At 37.3% G+C, this 23,922-nt stretch overlaps 1 protein-coding gene across 1 annotated transcript in view; it reads left to right on the top strand.

Moving 5' to 3' along the window:
* Positions 1 to 23,922, top strand: part of LOC107699359 (bis(5'-adenosyl)-triphosphatase-like) — a 308,330-nt gene that overhangs the window by 68,121 nt on the left and 216,287 nt on the right. Inside the window, exon 3 of the mRNA XM_016500598.1 lies at positions 22,851 to 22,971. Within this exon, the coding sequence (XP_016356084.1) occupies positions 22,857 to 22,971 (115 nt within the window). The 5' untranslated portion in view covers positions 22,851 to 22,856. The remainder of the gene's footprint in view (positions 1 to 22,850; positions 22,972 to 23,922) is intronic.

The raw sequence follows: 23,922 nt of genomic DNA, 5'->3' as shown, positions 1-23,922 counted from the left end.
GATATTTAATAACAGGTTTTTTTTTAGGTTAGGTTTTTTTTTTTGTTTGTGGTTACTTTGTCTCTTTTTGTTTCTCAGAATGTATCAAATGCATGGGAAAAGTGGAATAATTCTATAATGAAACATTTCCTCACTTTATGGACTTTATTTTTACATGCGTAATGATGTAGTAGTTCACTGGTAGGACATTTTAATTTATTTGAATTACAGAATTAATTGTATTTATGGGTGATTTTTTTTCACTTGTTGAACTTCTTCTGGATCTGTTTAATTCCAGAAGGCTTGTGTGTGGGGAAAATGAATGAATGAATGAATGAATTAAATAAATAAATACATAAATAAATAAATAAATAAATAAATAAATAAATGACATGCTAACTTTGACATACATATTTTAATATTTTACTTATTTATTTATTGCTCAATTATGGTTTAGTTATGACTTCTTGGACAGCAGTAATGGTATAGTAGTGCATTACATCTTTAGAAAACACCTAATGATTTAGAACAATGCCTATTGCTATGTAGAACAAGTATCGCTATTCTCATGAAAATCAATGCTTCTGATTCTTATAACTTACAAACTGAAAGTATATGATAAATGTACTTACTAATGATGTTTTCTCTGAGCTGTTGATGCTTTTTTATGTCTCATTCATTACAATCAGTTTCATGAACGAATAAGCTTTCCTCTAATGTGTTTTAATAAATAGTCTAATGTGTAAGTAGTCACAATTTATCCTCCCCTGTTGTGCTCTGGGTAAAACTGGTTGGGGTTTGATACAAGCTCATTATCTGGTATTTTCCGACATTGAGAAAGCTCGTTTTTTCCCCACTCCACCCACTAAGTCCTTGTTGTAGCACAGTGTGGGTTTATTCAGTCTTGTGTTGTCATTCGGCCTAAGGAACGCTCCAGACTGACAATTTGGACAGATAGCTTTTCTTTGTACCTCTCGAATCCCCTCTATAGAACAGCTCATGGGTTGAATTATGCGGCCCACTGCTCCGTAGATGGGCAGCACTGGATGCTTACGAACTGACAGTCTGGCCTATCCAGAGCCCCTGTGGACTAGTTGAGTCTACTGCTGTAAAAACAACTCTGGGATAAACAGCTCCATTTACAAAAAAACACTTTTTGACAGCATAGCAGATCCACTTGGTTAAAATGACCTGGCGACATTCCCAAAAGTGAAGGAGTTTGGTAAATACATGTGGTTGTTTCTTCAGCTATGAGCTCTTCTGTGGACAAAAAAAACAAAAAAACATTCTCTTAAAACACACGTTTTCACACGTTCACTAGTTTATGTCTAAAAGTAGATGTGCATCACAGGAAAACTGTCATATTTTCCTAACCCATTTCATATTAACACAATGTACACAACAATTTATATCAAATTTCAAATGATATTTTTTTCTTAATTACATTTGGTCTCAATTTATATTTCAATTATATTTTGACATTTTTGCCTCCTTGGTAACAAAGTACACTGTAATGTTAAAAAAATAAAATAAAATAGAATAACATGGCCAAATCATTTTATCATAGTGGAAGTGTTGCTCTTTGTTTAGATTATTATTATGTTGTTTTTATGTATTTTTTTAAAAATAATTTGACGATCTATTTTCAATGTTCATAGTGTATAGCAATAAAATACATAGATATATAGATACAAATACAAGACAGTTTGTAATGTGAATAATTAATAATAAACAAGTTTATTAAAAATCAACCCCTTTGTCATAAAAGTGCCTGTAGCTAAAGAAACACCAATACATACATTTATAGTATGTCCATAACTTAACATAGCTTTCATGCCCTGTATTAGATATTTGTAGAATTTATTCCACAAAGATTATGATACATAGATGTTAATGGTACATTGATGGGTTGACAGACAAACTTTATGGGTCCTCAATGGGAAATTCAGGCCAGTAGTTTCAAAGCAGTAGAGCACACTATTCATAAGACTAAGAACCTAAAGATTAAAGATAATGCATCAAAAATATCCCTCCGTGCTCTGTCAGAAATAAAAAGATTATCTTTAATGACCCTCATTATCATTGTAATCTTATTGCATACGACTTGTTCTGTTCCAAGTCTTCGCTGTGTCACAGTGTACACAGTTATAGCTTTTCTCTGGCCAAACAATTCATAGCACTTTGATGTAGATACTGCAGAACACTTTTCATTAACAGACACTGAAAACACGCTTGTCAAAAATGTGTTATTCACTCATATTCATCACATTTGCATGGATATGGTGGATTAGCCAAATGGATTTTATCCACTAATGAAAAGCGCACATTTCACACATTACTTGTGAATCGTAACATTTACACTTCTTTAAGTTCTCGGTGTAGGTCACTCTCGTCAGCTTGTTCTTATTTTACAGGCATAATTGTGCGTACGGAAGGTTAGCTGACATGCATTTGATCATGTTGGATTGTGGAGTGAGATCAAGACTGTTTCATTAATCATGAATATACATAATATAATTATATCATTATATAATATATTTTAATAAATCATACAGGTTACCTACCTACTTTTTACCAATTTACCAAATTTGACCAAATATTGGTAAAATGTCCAAATATTGTCGTCGTGACAAGCATTTATGGTCACACTTAATTTTATTTTAAGGCCCAATTCTTGCTATTAACGAACCATTAACTATGCCTTTTGCCTCCATAAACTCCTAATTTGCTGCTTATTAATAGTTATTAAGGTAGTTGTTAAGTTTAGATATTAGGTAGGATTAGGGATATAGAATATGGTCATGCAGATGTGCTTTTATAAGTACTAATTAACAGCCAATTTGTTAATAATATAGGCATGTTAATAAGCAGCAAATGGTCCCTAAAATGTTACCACATTTATATATGGCATTTAGATAATCGTGTACATTGATATATTCGCCTTAGTCATATGGGTGGTGAAATTTTCCTTTTTTATTTCCAATACATCTTGAGGCAACCAAGTGTCGTTAATTAATGGCCCTTTTTTGACAAGGACACGTCTGTTCGCTGTGTAAATTGTTAGAAACCTGTTGGAATCCCTTCAATAGCAGTTCTTCCACACCTCACAAACCTTTATGTTCAGTTTTAATGTAACCTCAAATCGTGCCATTTAATTTGTACCATTGTGGACTCCTTTCCTTATAGGCTTTGCTTTATGAATGCAAGGCTAGTCATGCAATTCAAAGCCATAGACGCTGGAAAAACCCGCAGTGAGAAACGATTAATTTCTCCTGTGTGCATTTCTCAGAGGACGGTAATATATAATGGTCCACCTTTGAATGTATTAGTGGATTTATGATTGGAGGCGTAAGCACTCAATACACTGCTGTATCTTTCCAGTGTGCATACTCATTAATTTTCATAATTCATGTATATTGGAATGAAAATATTTACGTAAAAGTGTACAGTATGTCTGTCTTTGTGTTTGTTTTATGAAGGACAGGCACAGAGAAGGGCCACAGGTTCATAAAACATGTCTGATTAAAAGGATTTCTTGTCCTCGGGCTCATTTATCAATTTGGTTTTTCTAAACTAGAGCAAAAACTAGGATGGAAGCAGGCAGCGTTGCGTGGTACAGGTGTTTTGCGCTAGTTTTTACAGTAGGATGGCTTTTCAAGGGCACTTTTCGTCTTTTCTATGATATGCTGGCACTTTGAAAATTTCATATAATATTTTTCTGACAGCTAAAGCGGTTTTGGGTATTTGGGATGTATGAAGAGGATGGGCCGATGTGGTTTTGGGTAGAGGATGATGAATTCGTCTTTGTGGGCTCTCTGACATAAGGCGAATGCTAAGATCGTCAGGCAAATACAGGAGAGATGATCTGAAGAGTTGAGGTGTGTGAGGTGAACTTGTACACAGAATATGCCCTTTCTTGTCAAGGTTAAGTCATATAATGAAAATGGCCGCCCACATTTTAGCTTCATTGCAGTTTTATTTACATTCGTATGCGTTTTTCCAAAACAAAGGGGTTAAATGATTGTGTACGACCACAAACCTAGATACATGCAGATCTTCCTTGAAGAAATCTGTGAATTTGCTAATGTAAAGTCGCTCATCATGAATTTAAAGGTAATATAAAATTAAGCAATATCACAATTAATTGAATATTGTGTCTTTTAAAGTTGTTTTAAGATTTACATTTCAGTAGCATCAACAAAAGCCCTGACTTATTTATGCCCCTAGGGCCGGGCTTCAGGCCAATTTTCACGTCATAGCTCAGACGCGGGCCGGGCTTAGGGCCTATTTTAGGCTTCTCCTTATTTTATATTTTAGGCATCCATCAATTATGGTGATGAAAAAAAAAATTGCAGTGCTGGTGGAAACAACATGAGATCGTTTTTTATGAGCAAAAATGATGGCGTATTTTAAGTTGTTTCCACTGATATTAAGAAAAAATGTAGCTAAGTGATAGCACTGGCGCTTCTGTGCAAAGCGCGTTTTAGCTTCCACTCTCTGCACAAACAATTGGATATGCATCTATCAGCGAACATTTATATAGGCCGTTAAACATTTAAACTAACATTGCGATATGCTTGAACTGTTTTATATCTATAGATTTTATTTTAGGCAAGTCGTGATGATTTGAGAAGGCTACATATAAATAAAACTGTCTATTCTATTCTATTCGGTCTAATTATGTGCACTGTGCTAGACTAACTGAGACTTGTCACAGCACTTGTTTATTGTTGCTCTCTCGTTGGTCTAATTCCTTCTACTTTGTAAGTCGCTTTGGATAAAAGTGTCTGCTAAATGATTAAATGTAAATGTAAATTGATCAAACATAGGCTATGATCAACTCACCGTCTGCCGCTGGCCATTTGGTCGTTACTTAAAAAAAAAACAAAAAAAAAAAAACTTGCATTTAATAAACAAAAAATGCTCCAAAGGTTTTTCTAAATTAACTTAATACAAAAAAGAAACAAAATAGACTCACTTTGGCATTACAGTACATACAAAACTGAACTATTTTAATAGCTGAAACAGTAGTATATAAAAAAAAAAAAGATGGGCTCTGGTCAACCTTGGGCCGAGAATTCTGATAAGCTGTCGGACAAGGGCCGGGCTAGGGCCTGAGCATCTCAGGCCAGAGCCAAGCTAGGGCCTATATTTGAAGCCCGTACAGAGCTCTAGCAGCAACTGTTTAGTGTGAACCAGTTAAAACTGGCCGTTTCAGTAAATTTGATTCAAAAACCTTGAAACTCTCAATATATTATTTTTTATATTTTTGTAAAGTTTCTTGGGGGAATGCAAAAGGAGTGATGGTAAATAACAGAGGACTCCAACCCTGTATCTGGGGACCCACTGTCCTGCAGAGTTTAGCTACAACCCTAATCAAACACACCTGAAGCAGCTAATCAATCTCCTCAAGATTGCTTGAAAATCCATAGGCAGGTGTGCTGAAGCAGGTTGGAAATAAACTATTTAGGACAGTGGTTCCCCAGGAGCAGGGTTGAAGACCTCTGGTAAATAATATGGGGGAGGAAGAAAAACTATATTTATATGTTTTTGTCAGTGAATGCAAAGTAAACTATGTGGACGAAAATATTGAGACAAACCTCTTAATTATTAAATTCAGGTGTTTCAGTCAGGACCATTGCCAGAGGTATATAAAATAAAGGAACTAGCCAATGCAGTCTGCATTTACAGTGAACAATTTATTAAAAAAGGATCAGAGCTGAGAGCAGAATTTAAACATGGTACTGTGATAGGATGCCGACTTTGCAATAAGTCCGTTTGTGAAATTTCCCAGTAGATAAGTCGCCAAAGCTCTGTTGATTTCATGGCTAAAGAGTTCCAAACTTCTACTGGCATTAATATAAGCACAACAACTGCATGGCAGGAGCTTCGTGGAATAGGTTTCAGTGGCCAAGCAGCTGCATGCAAGCCTCTCATCACCAAGTACAATGCAAAGTGTCGGATGGAGTGTGAAAAGCACACCACCACTGGACTCTGGAGCAGTGGAAACCTGTTCTGTGGAATGACGAATCAGATCTTCTCTGTTTTGCGGTCTGATGGGCGAGTCAGGGTTTGGTGGATGTCAGGAGAACATTGCCTGCCTTGACTGCATTGTGCCAACTTTAAAATTTGTTGGAGGAAAGGATAATGGTATGGGGCTGTTTTTCAGGTGTTAGGCTAGCCCCCTTAATTCATGTGAAGGGAAATCTTAATGCATTAGCATAACAAGACATTTCAGACAATGCTTCCAATTTTGCATGAACAGATTGGGGGATGGCCCTTTTCTATTCCTGCATCACTGTGCCCCAGAGCACAAAGCAAGGTCCGTAAAGACATGGTTGGATGAGTTTGGTGTGGAAGAACTTGACTGACCCGCACAGAGCCCTGACCTCAACCACATCAAAATACCTTTGGGACGAACTGGATTGCAAGCCAGGCCTTCTCGACCAACATCAGTGCCTGACCTCACAAATTCTCTACTGGATTTCCACAAAAATACTCCAAAATCTAGTGGAAAGCCTTGCAGATGAAGATAATCTGTCCCCTTAAAGTCCCTGTTGGTGTAATGGTCAGGTGTCCAAAAACTTTTGTCCATATAGTAGTGTATCCTTCTGTGAACACATACAAATTGTGAAAGAAGGAAAAAAGTTTTGCAAGCAACACAAAGTTTCTTGGTGGAATGCAATGGAACACTATATGGGAAATTCATATAATCAAGATAATGTTTTGTAGTATGCTCAGCTCTAGCGTATTTTCTCTCATTGAAACTGCTCTTAAATGGTGTCTCTCTATCTCTAATTATTCATCCAGTAACAATTAAGCAGAAAAGACATCATAAAAAAAACAAAAAAACATGTAGGAATTCTTTAGTCAAAAGTTGTTGGAGGGCTGCACTACCAATTAGTTTCCAAATTAGGTTACATAAGCGTCTTGAATATTAGAGGCTGCAGGATTTGATTTGGTTTATTACTGTGAACTGGATACTGAGAACATTCAGCTATGAATTGGATCCTCATTCAGTATTTGCAGAGGTTCAACGATTATGACCTATGAGATTGCAGTGCGCTGGTGGGGAAATTATAATCAATTCTCACGTCCCTGATGAAGAATCGCATTCCCCTTAAATCAATTATCCCATGTGTCTGAGACATATGCTACATCTCAAGTGTCGCCAAACACACACAGGAGTCTAAAGTCTGCTGTTAATTCATTTGTTTGATGAAGGACTCTGTGTATTCCTGTTGTCGTGGGTCTCTTGGTCTTGAATTATGGTCCTCGGCGCTCATGTAAGCACTGTATTTTTCACAGGATAGGATTCTGCTGGCCGGGCATTAGTGCTGCCATTGAAATGTGTGTAGTATCCTACAAGCCCTCCATCACATGAAAGGTCAAAGTGACAAAGTCATCAATAGGCCATTGGGGGCTCCTCTGGGAGCCATGTAGGCTTGAAAAAAGCCGCCCTGCTGTTGGTTTAATCCTTTCTGTGCTCCTTTAGATGGCCTTTATCCATCTCTGCTTGTTCACCTAATCTCATTTTGGCAACTAATGCCTTGCCCCTGAAAAGTTTGCTGACAGACCACTTGGAGATAATTACTTGCATACACCAACAAATTGGATCTCTTGAGTTCTTTAACCCTGAGGGAAGGGCTCATACTGTTATTTACTAGTCTACACTTAGAATAAAGTAACAATTATATTTTGAGTCTGAGTAAGATGTATTAGGGCTAGTGTTTAAACTGGCTGGCCTTTTGTTACAGGTGCATTTGAGTGTTTCCATGTTTTGCTTTTTATGAAATTGCATTTGTAAGCCATTGTGCAATTTTATGTGGCGTATTTACAAGTGGGATAAGCTATTCAATAAGATATTTTGCAAGAGTATACATATTTATTAATTAACTAATTTTTATTTTAATTTTTTTCTCAGAGTTCAGGTAAGGTCATTTGAAATCTGTGCCTCTGTGGTTTCATTGTTTTCTCATCCGTACTCATTGGAGACTGAATCCCTGTGTGGCCTCTGAAGCCAATGAGCTCCTTTTTCTTGTTGACATTAAAGCTGGTTAAACATATCTGCTGCCTTACTTTCTGAAGCTGTTTCTTTGCTGTTGTTAAATAGCTCAGTATTTATAGGCACATTAAGAAATGTATCATGAGTTTTCTTTTATTAATGGTGGGTGGATTTTGACATTTTGCCAGGTATGATATCCTGCTTCCTCTTTCAGATGTCTAAATTTTTAAGATGGATCCTTTGATAATGTGTGTGACTGATAGGTCTGCATGTCTTGCATAGAAGTATCCAGAGCTTAAGTAAGATATGGATATATCACATCCTTCCGTCTTCAGGAGACGATGGTGTGGCTTCCAGTTTGATGAAATTCCATCTATCTGCACCTTCGCAAGTGGTTATAAAGCCCAATTCTTGAATGGCAATCTCTGCTGCATTTTCTGCAGATGAACAATGATGATGCCAGCTGAGGCTGCAGTTGTTTTTCCTTCCTCTTGGCTCTCTTTGCGTCAAGGCTTTTATTCCTGGTTTCCTCGGCTTTCTGTACACCCTGTCTGACAACGAAATGCCAGGCGGAGCGATCTTCTGCACGGCTCTCCCACATGCCGATGTTGATGTCGGACAACTTCATGTCTTTCTTACAGATATCTTTGTAGCGCAGTGTTGGACGTCCAATTAGTCGTGAGCCCTCTGCCAGTTCGCCATACAATAGGTCCCTGGGAATGCGGCCAGGGCCCATTCTCCTGACGTGGCCGTGCCAACGAAGGTGCTTCTCACTAAGTATGGCAGACATGCTTCTCATGCTGGCGCATTCCAAGACCTCTGTGTTAGGTACATTGTCCTGCCACTGGATGCGCAGAATACGCCGCAGGCACCTCAGTTGATCTGTGATGACTTCGCCTGTCCTAGACTTGAGTGGAGCAATCTTGGTGGTTTTGGAGCCTATCGCCTTCTTTATGCCTTCGTACATGCCCCTTGCGTGTCCAGTATCGGCAGCTGTCTGTATGCTGCTGCAGAGGTTTAGCCAATATGTGTTGCCGCAGTGGCGGGCGGATTGCTGGGCATTTTTCCTGGTGCTTCCAGTGTACTAGGGCAGTGCGACGCCTTGTAAGCCAGAAGGGCCTTCCTCTTCGCCTCAGTCACGGGCTCCATTTCCTCCCAGTGGGCCTCGTATCAATCGGCACTCTTACACTCCTTATTCCCGTAGGCTGTGATGGCTGCGTTGTACACAGCATCTCGGAGGTGGGACCAATTGGATTCAATGGTGTCATCAATAGGTGACTCCTTGGTGAGAGCCTCCTGTAAGTTCCTAACAAACTGCTGTGTCTTCTCTGGGTTGCTTGCACAGCAAGTGTTGATACGTGGGCGGCCATTCTTCTTGGAGTAATATAGCTTCTTCAGTGCAACTCACACCTTGCTGGCCACAAGGGAATGGTCCATGTTGCAGTCGGCACTGTGTTAACTGCGGGTGAGGAGGATACTACCAAGTTCTGCACGCCTGGTGATGACGAGGTCTAGCTGGTGCCAGTGGCGGGACTGGGGGTGCCTCCAAGACACCTGATGGATCTCCTTGCATTTGAAGAAAGTGTTTGTCACGCAGAGGCCACGTAAGCAGTGCATCTCCAGCAGACGCTGACCATTCTCATTGATCTTACACCTACTGTGAAGACCTAGGCAGGTAGGCCAGGATTCATGGTCGGCTCCCACTCTAGCATTGAAGTCACAGAGCAGGTAAAGTCCTTCAGTGCTGAGGATTCTAGATATTGTTTCATCCAGTGCCTCGTAGAACTGGTCTTTCTCCTCCAAGGTGGAGCAGAGAGTTGGAGCATACACGCTGATGATATTTGCTGGGCCAGAGGATGTTGACAGGCAGAGTCAACAAGTATCCTCTCCGTGCCTGATGATGGAGGTTCAATGAAGGTGACGAGTGTGTTCGAGTGACGAGTGACAGCGAAGCCAACACCATGCTGCCTTGGTTCATCTGAAGACTTCCCTTGCCAAAAGAAGGTGTAGCTTGCTTCCCTGATGTTACCACTGTCAGCCAGTCGGGTCTCCTGTAGGCAGCCAATGCCGACGTTCAGTCGAGAGAGTTCCCTGTCGATGACAGCAGTCGTGCATGCATCGTCAACCTGCTGCAGATCAGCAGTAAAACCAGGGCACAAGGTCCTGACGTTCCAGCTTGTGAAACAAAGAGCTGGGGTCTTCTTACTTAGAGTATTTTTGCCTGGTGCAGAAGATGTGGCCCGCTTGTTGAGATAGCTCTCTAAGCTGCACGCACACAGTGAAGCAGGCAGGACATGACGGAACAGCACCTTACTGGCTGGGGGCTGCCTAGCTTGGGCGGGCGGTAGCTGTCCAATGAGATGCGATGATCTCTCCCACCGTCGAAAGTGGCCCCTGGCGTTTCCTACGCCAATCAGATGAGTTTATCACCGGTAACTGCCACTTCCCGTGTTGTATCGACACCTTGCAGCATTGCTGGCGTGTCCTCTCCAGTGGAGCCACAAGGCCTGGGCTGGGTAATATGGAGAATCGGCTGTTGCCCATGCAGCAGACTCCCCCTCTCCACTCCAGCTGGTGTATCCAAAGGAAGTTGCCAGAATGACATTGAATACAATGTCAGACTGCCTTGGGGACTCTGTCTCCAGATTTGATGTCGGGGTTGACTCCCCTAGCCTTTCCCATGGATGGGTATTGCCGCAAGGCAGCGAAGGTTTGAAATCGGAGTTTACCTTCTCCTATATGAGCGGCCATCCAAGGCTAACAAGTGCCATCTGCCCGAAGCAACTGTTTTTAAGGCTCCAGTGACCCGCCTTCACCCCTTCTCCTGTTAGTAGAAAAACGTGGTCTGCCGGGTTTAGAAGCTAAGCCACACGCGAAGGCCAGGGACTGTATTTTGGTTGACAGAGGCGATCAGAGACGCACGCCATATGGGGTATTTCTTGACAAGTCGGCGCTTATCCCCCACTTCCACCCTGGCTATATCAACCTTGGACCACAAGGCGGTGAGATGGACAATAGGACATGATCACACAAAGTGTCCTTTTAGATTTGTGTAAAGTGCTTTCGCTTTCTGTGGCAAAATGCCTCATCAAAATTTGTACGCTATTCCTTGGGTGAATCTCACAAATACTGTCAAAGAACATGCCTGGACCATGTTTTACTCCATATTAAAAAGAACGAAATGAAAAAAAAATGGGTCCCACTTTATATTAGGTGGCCTTACCTACTATGCACTTACATAAAAAAAAAAATGAATAAATAAAAATAAATAAATACAAATACAAAAAAATAAGTACAATGTATTATTGTATTGCAAAGTACTTATTGTATTGCAAATCACATTTGCTGCTGTTGAGGTGGTATATGGGTAAAGTTAGGGAAAGTTTTGGTGGTACCGGGTAGGTTTAAGCTGCTAAAATAGAAGTAAAAAAAAAAGTATGTACACAATACGTGCATGAATGAATGAATGAATGAAAATATTGATTGATTGAGGCAATTATACTTTATTAAATGACTGTAACAACAGTGCAGAAATAAATATATTTCTATAATTTTATAAGTATAGTAATACTATGACAAATTCTGAAAATGTTTAACCTTTTAACCCGCACCTGGACGCAGGCGCACTGAATGCGCTTTGTTTGCACGTGCTAATGTTTACGAATAGATTAAATGAAAAGGGACATAATTAATCTTAACAAACTATATATCATTCTAAAGGTCTAAGCCTCAAGCATCGACGATAGATTGCTGTTTTTAAATGGAAAGTTTATAAAGAATGTATTTGCTAAATTTGTGTAAGCAGTACACATCAAAACATGCATAATCAAAATGCAGTACATACCAGATTCATCGTAATAACGAGTCATAAACGCATCCACAGCTGTAAATCCCGGTTTAGTTAGAAAGGTAAGGGTCCAATGAACAACATCCCATAGAGCACTTTTAGTCCAACGAAAAAGGTAAGGGTCCACTGAACAACATCCCATAGAGCACTTTTAGTCCAACGAAACAATAACGTTGTAATATGGATGGTAATTCCTTTGTTTACGTCTCATTTCTTCGGGGACAGTTACTGTTTGTATCCGTTATGGAATAACTTACGCTCAAAAAACTGCATCTTGGTAGTAAAAAGCAACATGGTTTTGTAGCATACAGTGTCACAAAGAGAATGAGACCATCCACTAAAAGAAAAGTCAAAGATACGCGGAATATTGTTTATTTGAATTCTGGCGCTCTCTCGTGACGGCTCATGACGCACGCTGTGGCGCACCTGTCACCTGTCATGTTTTTTTTTTTTTTAATTATTTCTTTTTATTACTCAAATTATTCTTATTGTATTTTTCTAGTGCTCAAATAAATCACTTATATGATGTCTAAGATTCTGTATATTGTTTTATAATTGAAAAACTATGCAGTAGTATGTATAATGACTAAAATAGTTTGTAGAACCCTTCAAATACATTTAAATATTTAGACAAGTCTCAGAAAAACGGTTGCAGGAATCTTTTTTTTTTTTTATGGTATCTTCTTCAGATTTGAAATATAAACTCATGAGATGTGACTTTCAGTCCATTACTTTTCTGGATTGCTCCAGGACTGATTTAATGTATTTTTATATGAAATAAAAAAAAAATTCAGTGTGGTAAAACTTTTTTATCTTTTTGAGCATTATCAACAATAATGTGAAATGTGAATCTGATATGTCTTTATTAGATTAACCTTCTTGTATCTTTATTTGTGAGGTGAAAATAGTCTTAGATGACATTTAAAATTTTGGTATAAAGAAATAACTTTTTACATTATTTTCTATTGTTTATTTTTTTCCTGCAAGTTGCATAATGTTTTCCTTTCGTGTGGAGACTGAATGTATGAAAAGTCTTGACCATCCTCACTCGCCTTCATAAAATTGATGTGTCTTATTTGTTTGCATACAAGCTAGTGTTAAAGATGCAATACATCATGCCACTGGTGTCACAGGTCAACCTTTAGGACTGCCTTCAGGTCAGAGGTCAGCTTTTGATACATTGGCCCTACGAGCAATCATTCCATATACAGCTTTGGCTGATTGTTGATGTGATAACCCTTTCTAGTCTGTGAGCCTTCATGCTTTTGGCCTTTAAGTCAGCAAAATTGGCACTCCTTCATAGAATCCAAGATCAGAATCACCACATGCCACAGATCAGCTGTAAGCGTAATCTTTGAACACGCTACATGCAAAATGTGAAATTTAAATGAACTGCTTAGAACACAACAGACGTGCAAGCCAAGTCATCTCAGTGCCACATTAAACAGCTGATTGATTTTGTCATAAATACTCCACGAATTTTCATAGAGGCAACAGTATTGTTCATTATCTACCTAGCTACCCGCCAGGAGAATCTGCTGGAAATAAGAATAACAAATACGATGACCTTGAGGGGGCGTTCAGAGGCCGCAAGACCCACTGCTTTTGATATGCCCCGCGCACAAATCAGAGTACATTTCAATCAAAACCATTATGTTCCATTGCTCTTATTGAAAGTCTGCGCTGTAGACTTAAACCGCGTCCTCTACTGTAGGCCTGCGCTTTTTAAAAGACGACTAGATCTGCGTTCCGCCCTTTGATATTTTCTCTGCATGATGATTCTTACGGCTGCGAATGAGATGATGGTGTGATAACTTTAGAGCGTCCTGACAGTTTTACTGGTAAGCCAGTGCTGATCAGAAAATTGGATCTAAATAAGATTTCTATACAGACGCTCAGCGCGCTGGTGTTCAAACACAGGTGATATAGGCTACATTGTAAGAGTTTTTCAATTAAAACAAGCTTAAATGCACTGTCTCCCTCGTCCAGCAGCACCTGTTAATCAGTAGTTTCCTTTTGTTGTGGTAGATTGGATGAGCCTCATCTTAATAACAGAGGTGGAACCGCTGAGGGGAAATGGGAATCAAATGAAAAACGTTTCTTTAGAAAATAAGAGAAAAAAACATGTTTCCCCTTGCACATCTGGGACTTACCTACAGTATATTGCAACAAAGATGGAGGTGTTTTGGTTATAATAAAAGATAAGCATGCATCATAAAATTAATTTTGCTGTGCGTATATTGTTTATTTAAAGGTGCAGAAAGCGCCGTTTTAAAAATCCATATAAAGAAATGAAAAGTATTTTTGACACATGTTAAAGAAGTATCATTTCTGGGCTAATGGCATTGAGTGAACTGACTTATCGAGTTGGAGAAAAAAAAAGAGTTTTGAGCAGAACTTCTGTTTGTCCAGCTAGCTGTAGATGTTATTCTAAGGTGCAGTCACATTTACTATTGTTTGGTGAATTTTTTCAGACGAAATCCATCGTCATTTCAATTGGAATCACTGGAATCAATTGGAATGTTGGATGAAGGTTAAAAGAGTTTGCTGCGCAAATTTCAAATCTGGTTCAGTTGGTTATATGAATTCACCACGTTGACCAGCAGACAACAGTAACTTTGTGTGAGTTGTGCTTCATACATTGATACTCTATTGACCATAGACAATGGACCTTTCACTATTATTCATGCATCTGTACAAGTAAGATCCTTTTTATCTGATTCAATTAATTAAGGTTTATACATGCTAATTTCCATTACCGGTTTCCAGATAATTTTGTAACCACTGGAGCTTGCGAGTTAGCTAAAATTCAGATAATTATTAAACAACAAACTCAAACTATGTAAAAATTGTAGTTCTTCTGGTGAACTCAGTGTCCAAATTTGCAGGGGTTTTTTTTCTTCTTTTATATCAAATACTGAAAAAAAATTTTCGGCATTAAGCTCGGCATGAAACTAACCATAGATGCTCGTATAGCAATAGTTGGGGTCATGTGAAATCTTTGCAAGAGGCTGGATCCAATCTGGACACACCTGACCTAAATAAATAAGTAAGTAAAGTAAGTAAGTAATCTATTTACTGTTACTTTTGCCTTTAATAAACCCCTAATTTGCTTCTTATTAATAGTTTTCATGTCGGTTGTTAAGTTTAGGTATGTTGTAGGATTAAGGGATCTAAAATATGATCATGCAGAATAAGGGATTAATATGTGCTTTATAAGTACTAATAAACAGTCAATATGCTAGTGATACGCATGTTAATAAGCAACTAGTTAAATGTGAGAATTGGTCCCTAAATTAATGTGTTGCCAAAGTTATATAAGAAGTCATATTGTAAAGTGAGAAGTGACCCTTCAAAACAAACAAAGAAACAAATAAATTACATACTATAAGAGTGGTCTCTTGTCATAGTGGCTGCCATGCTCAGATCTGATATAATATGACACTTTTAGTTGGGAACTACATTAGGTTAATTATGGTTATTAAACCGCTCTCAGATATCATTTCCACAGCCTATGCTTTTACATAATCATAATGTGGACTCGTAGGAGGACCGTAAGTGGTTTGGGGTGATGTTTTGGATAGGACCTCATTGCCCCTTTGTCTAAAAATAACAAATATGGTTTTGCAAACTTAGTGTAGGCTCAAGCAATGCATGGTTTTCTTGCTTGAATTTAACATGGTAAAAGTATTTTGGCAAGGCCTCCGGAAGGGCTTAATATTGTACTCGAGACAAAGAGATGCTGCCAAACCACCTGTAAGGGTTGAGCTTTTTTTCAACCATCTGTGCAGTAGCATTCAGCTGATTTCGAGAAAAGGTTGTAAGGTCATTTGCTAATTTTAAATAGCAAATTATTATGAATACTATAATTAACAAAGCAGCATGTTACATCCAGATGCCTTGCCTTTCCCTTTGTATCTCACAGGTTCTTGGTGTGAACACATGTAATTAGTCGTTATTATAATAAACACATAGACGCAAACGTGCCCACATGCATGCGCACGCATGTCTGACTCGATTACTGCGAGCGCACCCGTGAGAGATCGGCAGTCAGCATCTTTCATCACTGCCTTATTGATGTAGCTGTACTTGTGGGATCTTATTTGCTACCAAACTACTCCTGCAAACAAACGTAATGAGACGACGTTTCAGCACTTGCATTGCTTCTGATAGCATTTCAAAACACGGGAACTCCCTCTAGCCCTCTGTCTGGATGCATCTGCTACCTGAATAAACTCTAGTTATCGGCAAGCTGAACTGACAGCTGAAGCCCATTGCTCTCTGGGTGTGTTTGGGAACTGTTTTTCCTCTCTTCTCAGGTAGATGAAGTGCAGTGTGCCAAAGGCCATGTTTGGATGCAAAATGAAATCAAATGTGTGTTTTTTTTTTTCACCTTGAGGTGCTTTCTGTGTGGTAAATAATTGGTTATTCATCATGATTCATGTTATGCAATGCCACACTCCATCAGCGGTTCACTAGAAGTTCATTCATCAATGCCATAGTCTTGCAGTGCAACCAGCTTTGTTATTACAATGTTATTACATTGTAATAAAATTTAATAAGCATGTTTTCATTGCAAAGGATCTTGTCCTTGACATAGACAGTGCATAAGAAAGCAAAATGTGTGAAATGAAGCGATGGTTATGTCTAAAAATGTGGGAAGCCGTCTACAGCAGTGTTACCAAATTGACTGCTTTAAGCCAGTGATTAAAGACTCTACTTTATACAAACAGTGCTACTCATATGTACCACATGAGAGACTCGACTAACGCCTACAGCTTAGTCTGATGTTAACCTCTAGCTAAACAAATCCATTGTATAATAAGCACAACAAAAATGAAACTATTTTATATTGGTATGTTTCACTGCTGATAAAATATACATACTGTACATTTTCCTCAGCTTCATCGATCATTTTGAAAGGAACTTTTTGTTGAAATGCAATTGCAGTGCATTAAGCAATACATTAAAGGAAACATGCCATTGTAAATTCTGATGTAATATGACACATCTCAGAGGGTGGCCTTTTATAATTAGCAGTGTTTGCAAATCGTTGCTAAGCATCACTATTATTATCAACCTAGGCTAATTGTAAAAACAGGCCCGTGGTGACATTTGTGCGAAATTATATTATGTTGCTTCTTGCACATTTCGCAACCCTTTCAAAGAGAAATGTCCCATGAGTGGCACTAAAAGCTTGTTCAGTTCAATCTGAAACAGACTAACATGAATCTGGCGAAGTTGTATTATGATGCTTGTTTTATATAGTGTATCACATCAGTTCAGAGGTGAAATGTCAAGTGCTTGGTGCTAAAGGTTAATGGTACCAGTAGTTTTAAAAACAAACAAACAAACAAAAAAAATGCTAATCCAACCATGCCATTTTTGCTTGCTCCTATGAGTCTCAACGAATCTATTTTATCATTGCTTGTGCTTCACGGCACTCTGTATCACAATACTGTACCAGGTGTGCTACTGAGCAAGTTTACTACATCAGAATAGCCATACATATGGAGCTGCCTAAGTGATGCAAATTTCAAAATGTATTAGTTTACAATTTTAAAAGTGTTTTGAGGTCATAACATAGTATTCTGCAGGGGAACTGCGCAGAAATAAGTCTTTATTAGCTGCCACTAATATTAATTTCAGCTGCAGACTGCAGTGAATTGTACTGTATGTGTAGGCACATTTTTCAGTTCAGCAAAATTGGAGGTAGATATACAGTTTTCCAATGAGCCTGGGTTGATTATTATAGTTTCTGCTCCGTCATAGGGATTTGAACAAACCCTAAAGGTTCGGTCATATTAGCACAAAAGCCTCTATTTTTAGAAGTGTAATGATGAAAGTGTAGCTATGAAAGTAACACCGAAGTCACTTTCAAACTAGAAGAAGATTTCTGATGGACAGTGTAGCGAATCCTTGTGTCCAGCTAGAACCCATTATGAAATCTGCTTATGTAAATATTTTACTCTCACATGACATTGTATGGATTTGTATTGAAATTGAAGTTTGCCAGTGTGAAATGTGACCATGTTTTCCTAGTGGGCCATTAAAGACACACATATTTACATTGCACACTAGATTTTGAGACCATCCGGAGAGTTACCAATACACAGAAGGGAAGAGCTGCTGTACTAGCCGTGCTTCTGCAGTATGTGCTCAATACACTTACTGATAAAGACGAGAGATTGCTGTGCTTGTACACTGAACCATACAAAATTAGTCTGTTGTATCACTGACATCACCTAAGGATATGAATGCAAAAATGCCATAAAAAATGTTTAAAAAGCTTTTGAGTGCTGGGCCTCAATGAGACATTCTTTTCATCTCCAATGGACTAGCTAAAGACAAGTATTCAACAGAGTTGATTTAATTTAGGGCTCACTGCTTGTTGGACAGAATCCTATAGTCTTTTTGTTATAGTTCAGTAAAAAGAGGGTATAGCTCAGCCTTGGGCAGCATATCATTGCTTTTGTGTTCAAATTGGAGATGAGGACAAGTCTCACATGGATACAGCCTAAGATCTGCTTTTGATATATGTTTAATGTTATTGCACTGAATGTATCTCACTTGGCTCTTTTGAATTTCATATAAATAACATTTTTTCTATTGCTGTTCCCTTCTTAACTGTAGAATTACATTTTTAACTGCAGTCCTGTAAACATATACATTTGTATACAAATAAAAAGTAGCTGCTGAGATTGAGAAAATGTCCAGTGCTTGAACTGCATTAGCATTCGTTTTGTGCTTATCAGGCCAGAGCTGAGTGAAACGTGTCCATTAAAGATCTTGAGTTTGTGTGTTGTGTTATGATAGGGGATATAATGTTTCCTGTATGTGTTTCATGCTGTCACAGGGATTTCAGTGGCTTTGCAGTTATGAACACCTGAGCCCAATTCCACAGGGAAGAAGTGGTCGATATGTCTTTACAGGCCACTATGTAAAACAAGGAGGTGTTGAGATGCAGTTAACCTTTTGTTTTAAGGGGTCATGACATGTTGGGGCTGCAAGCAAAGCTCTGACATATAAAAAGCTTTAGGATCATCTGATATTTACAGGCAGAAGAAATGCACTTTTAGTCTGATTTTGTGAGTACTGATATCTGAACACGTGCGTTTCTATTAAAACGAAAGCAACTGGGACAAAAAAAAAATTATTTTCAAATAAGCTTTGCTTGCAATACGACTGTGATTTATGATATATACAGTAGCGATTGATTTAAGACAACACAGGAGCACTCTATTTAACGGAGCAAGATGTTTTTGGACAATTTCTGTGCTGTGCTGTATGTGAAAGCATCATGAGTGCTTTTTGCATTGGTAAATATTGTTTGATTGCTTACTGGTTGCTTTTATTGATTTTTTCTTCTTTCTATCCTTTAGCCCAAATTTTTGAAGTTGGTTTATTTGTCTGATCGAACTCATTATTTGTTGTTTATTGCTTATAATGTATTAGATTAATTAGAATCTAGAGACATGGATTCACAAAACAATCTTAAAGGGATAGTTCAGCCAAGAGCTTTCTGACCCTGCATAGACAGCAACAAGGTAGTTCCCTTGCTGTCTATACAGGGCCAGAAAGCCCTCAGATTTCATAATTTCATAAGATTTTTTTATTTATTTTTTATTCATAAAGCAAAAACAACTTCTTGTCTTCTTTTCTTAACAGTGTACATAAGGGAAAAAATACTTCACTTCTTTTTGTAAATAACCTCTTGAAGTTAAGATGCCCTCACATTGACAAAATGTTCTCAACATATATACATATTACTATTTTACTTGTATGATTTAGCATTCTTATCAGATGTTTGTGTTCCAGATGGAAATTTCATAAAAAAAGAAAAAAGAAAGAAAAAATAATTATATTAATTATAATAATATCAAAAATGATTTCAGGGAACTATACAGGTTATGTATAAAAAGTTAATAGATTTATCTATTTACAAACTTATAATTTATCTGATGAGTGTTTTTTTTCTTAAGAAGTTTTTACGGTTAATATTTGATAACTGCAAATTCTAATAACATCATTGGACATTTATGCATGTAAAACTAACAGTTTATACTTGTTTAGTTAGAATGAATTAGAGTGATATCAATATTCTCTGTCCTGCTTTGGTCATATAAATCCTCATGCTGTTTCTGTTTGTATATAGCAGATATACAGTTTCTTGGTTTTGCAGTACATTGCTTGTGCTATATACAGTACATGGCTGCTTGAGTTTGTGACATCTGTCCTCCTGAATCCAAACTATGCTGCATTCATTTTTTTTCCCTTTTGCTGCACAGCTCATTCTGCATTCTTCATTGGCCCATATGTATGCATCTCTATAGTGTATAACCCTACTAATTATTTAAAAAGCCAAAATTACATGGACTAATGGATTTAAGTTTGATTAATTGCACAGCCTTAATGAGAATAATGAAAAATTCAATATATGAGGAAAACAAAATGACTTCAAATACCATAACCATTTGTTCTCATAAGTGTTTACCATGTCCATATATTTCAAAATAAATATTCCAGCTGAGTTTCATTGGATGAACCTTAGAGTGTGTGTATGTCTGTGTTTGAATTAGTTTAGGGATTATTGTATCTGCCGGTAAATGATGTATCAGTAGCGGTGAGCAGGCTTCTGGATTTCACTGATTACACGCTGGAGCAGCAATCTGTGCAGTCAAGGTTACAGATAAGGATTAAACACGTAACCGGCGCAATAACGCCGCATGAATGCAGGCCGAGCGCAAGCCCAGCGAATCATGCGTGACCGTCACTGTTGCGAGCCGAGTCACAAGCACGTTTGATGAAAATGTTGATATCAAATTACAGGTGAGTGCCGAAATGCACCAACACCCTTAAATCCACGCACATGTGTGTTACCGTACCTGACGTGGAACAAAATGCCAAACGCGTGTCGTTAAGCACACGGGAGATGCACATTAATTAGGTCATTGCAAACTGTGGCATGCTAATCGCAGCATTGTGATTCTTAATTGCAGAATTGTTGGAATCTGTTGAGGAGGCCCGAGACAGCTGGTATGCACACATTTTCTGCTTTCTTTTTTTTTTTTTTTCTCTTCATTTTCGTACTTTTTTTGGATTTCGTGCTCTGGGACACGGTCCAATGCAATGCACAGTATGGTTCCTTTTCGCCATGTTTTCCCAAATTATATGTGTTTCTGTGTGAGTGTGTGTGTGTTTAGAGGGAAAGAAAATAGGTTTTCTGTGTATGCCTGTGTATGAATAATTCTTCATGCATGCATGTGCGCACGTGTGTGTCTGTGTGTCTGTGTGTGTGTGTGGGGTCATTTTGAGTGCACCTATGCCTGTGTGTGTATCTGTGAGGTGTGGATCTTCCTCATTATCTTCACCCTTGTCTGGCTCTTCTTCCTCCTCCTGTGTCCGCATAGACTTAATATAACCCCATTATAATAATTCATGCACATATAAAAACCCAACTCCCTTTGGTTATTACATGTAATTACATTTCTAAGGAACATTCATGGCTGTTTTTTTCTCTCTTTATCATGTTGAATGCAGAACTGATTGCTTGACATTTGTTTCGCTTGCTAAATAGGACAAATAATGCACTCATCATGCAATAGTTCCGCTAAAAATTACATTTTTCAGTTCTGTCATTATCTATGGAAAAAATAAAATCAAATAAATTTGGAAGGACATGAGGGTGAGCAAATGATGACAGATTTGTCATTTTGTTAGGGCAAACTGTTACTTTTATTCCACTTGGGATGGGTAATGCGACTGCATTCATATATTTTTAGCTGATCAATGCAGACTGAAATTCCCTGGAGAAGATGTTTAAATTTAGCAAGAGGACACTGATCTTGGTCGATGCTTGTTTGTAATGGTGGGCATTGAAAAGCCCTCCCAGTGTGACAAGATTTTTGCTTTATGGATTGTTATTTGTTTGAACTCTTGCTGTTTCAGATATTCGTTTTATCATTGACATCTCCCATTGAGACTGTTTTAAAATAGCTCGCCATCAATTTGTTTACTTCAGGTCTGCTATATGAGATCCTTTCATCTGCACTGTAAGGAGAGAAGAAATATTATAGAATGGATAAATGCTGTCTCAGACAATTAAAAGCATAGAGAAAAACGTCACTTAACAGGATGTGTGATCATATTAGCTTGCTAAGGTAAACTTAACTGTTGGGTCATTAACATAATGATCATTTATTTGTCTGGATCTGTTAAATTATTAAAAAATACATTACATAAACAATTCATACATACACAATGAGTTTAAATGTTAGTAAAATACACCCAAACGCTGTTTTTCCTGAAGTCGTAACTAAATCAAAGATGGAGTAAAAAATGAGGAGGAGAAAAAAAATGGTTTTCTACTTCAAACTTTATTTATTTATTTATTTATGGAAAAATATTTTATATTAATTTAATTATAATTTATATGTATCAATATTGTAAAATTATAAATATAGTCACCTAAAAAATATATACTATAATATTTTCATTTAAAGTTCTCTATTCTCTATTTTTTTTGTTGTTAACTGAATGTAATTAAATTAAATCTAACAAAATCAAAAGACATAATAATAATAATAATAATAATAATAATAATAATAATAATAATAATAATAATAATAATATTTAAGTCTCTTAAAATATTACATACTTTTTCATGACATTTTCAGGTTTTACAATTTTGTAAAATGTTGTTCAAAAACCTTATGGTATTTTTGATTGTAATATTTGTTAAAAACATCTTAAAATATACATTTACAATATGTATCATTATTATATAACACCTTATAATAATAATAATAATAATAATAATAATAATAATAATATATTTAAGTCTCTTAAAATATTAGATAATTTAACATTTTCATGACATTTTCAGCTTTTAAATACATACATAAGTAAGTATGTATATATGTAAGTAATAATAAATGAATACAAAGTTTTTTCCTTGTCTTTATTGTGGACACTCTTATTTGTCATTGACGGTTAAAGCTCTGTCTCTGTCTCTTACAGGAATTGATGTCCACTATGGCCACGTTTCGCTTTGGGCAGCACATCATAAAGTCCTCGGCTGTGTTTTTGAAGACGGAGTTGTCCTTCGCACTAGTCAACCGAAAGCCGGTCGTGCCTGGCCGTATCCTTTTCAGGTTTACCGTAGCGACTGGGGTATTACACTGAGGTAAAGCGAGAGCAGGTAGGATTTTCAGTCTGTCTGTGTTTGCTGTGGAACAGCACTCTGAAGAGCAGCGCTGTCGCTCCCTGCTGTTGCTCAGCAACGGTTTGCTCTTTGTTAAGTTTGGCCTGACCTTCAGTAGGGCCGTATCTCCAAATGTTTACCATACAGCGCTGCACAAGAGCTTCTCTCCGGGAACAGGCCTCTGGGATTGGCTGAAAGTTTTGCTGTCTTGTGTCTAAAATGACCTGAAAATTCCTGACAGATTCCTTCTGAGTAATGGTCATGAGTCTAAGTCTAAGAAATAATGTCTTTCCATTTTTAAGCTAAATAAATAATTTAATTTATGGTGTATTTTATACTTGCAATGCACCTAGGTGAACTAAAATGGCTGCAGTTTTCCTATAATCAAAAAATAAGGTTAAATAAATAAATAAATAGTTGATTAAAAAGTGAGTTATTTGGTAAAAGAGTTGGATATTATATATACACATAATATATAACACACAATCTCTTTTTAAAGAAAACATTTGGCAGATTATTGCTGATTATTTCAAATCAATGTGAAATAGAAAAAAAAGTTTTCAAAGTGTTCATTGTCATGAAAAATAATGTTTTCATAACAACAACAACAACAACAAGAATAAAGTACTAATTTCAGATTCTATATAAAACATATGCATTTTTTCCAAGCCATGTTTATACTAAATTTGTGAGAAAATCAAAGCGACAAATTTAAACATTTAAATTGTGTTTCAAATTTGAAGTAAATAAAAAAAAAAGCATTTTTAGTATTCATTTTTAGATGAAGTTATGGCTGGTATATGCACATAATCCTATAAAAATATTTGTTTGTTGTTTCAGATGTAATGATTGTTTCAAATAATTATATAAAAAAGCATTAAAAGCAAT

This window comes from Sinocyclocheilus anshuiensis, unplaced genomic scaffold (assembly GCF_001515605.1).
Source record: "Sinocyclocheilus anshuiensis isolate Anshui unplaced genomic scaffold, SAMN03320099.WGS_v1.1 scaffold42, whole genome shotgun sequence".
NCBI lineage: Eukaryota > Metazoa > Chordata > Actinopteri > Cypriniformes > Cyprinidae > Sinocyclocheilus > Sinocyclocheilus anshuiensis.
This window is presented reverse-complemented; position numbering and strand designations above follow the sequence as displayed.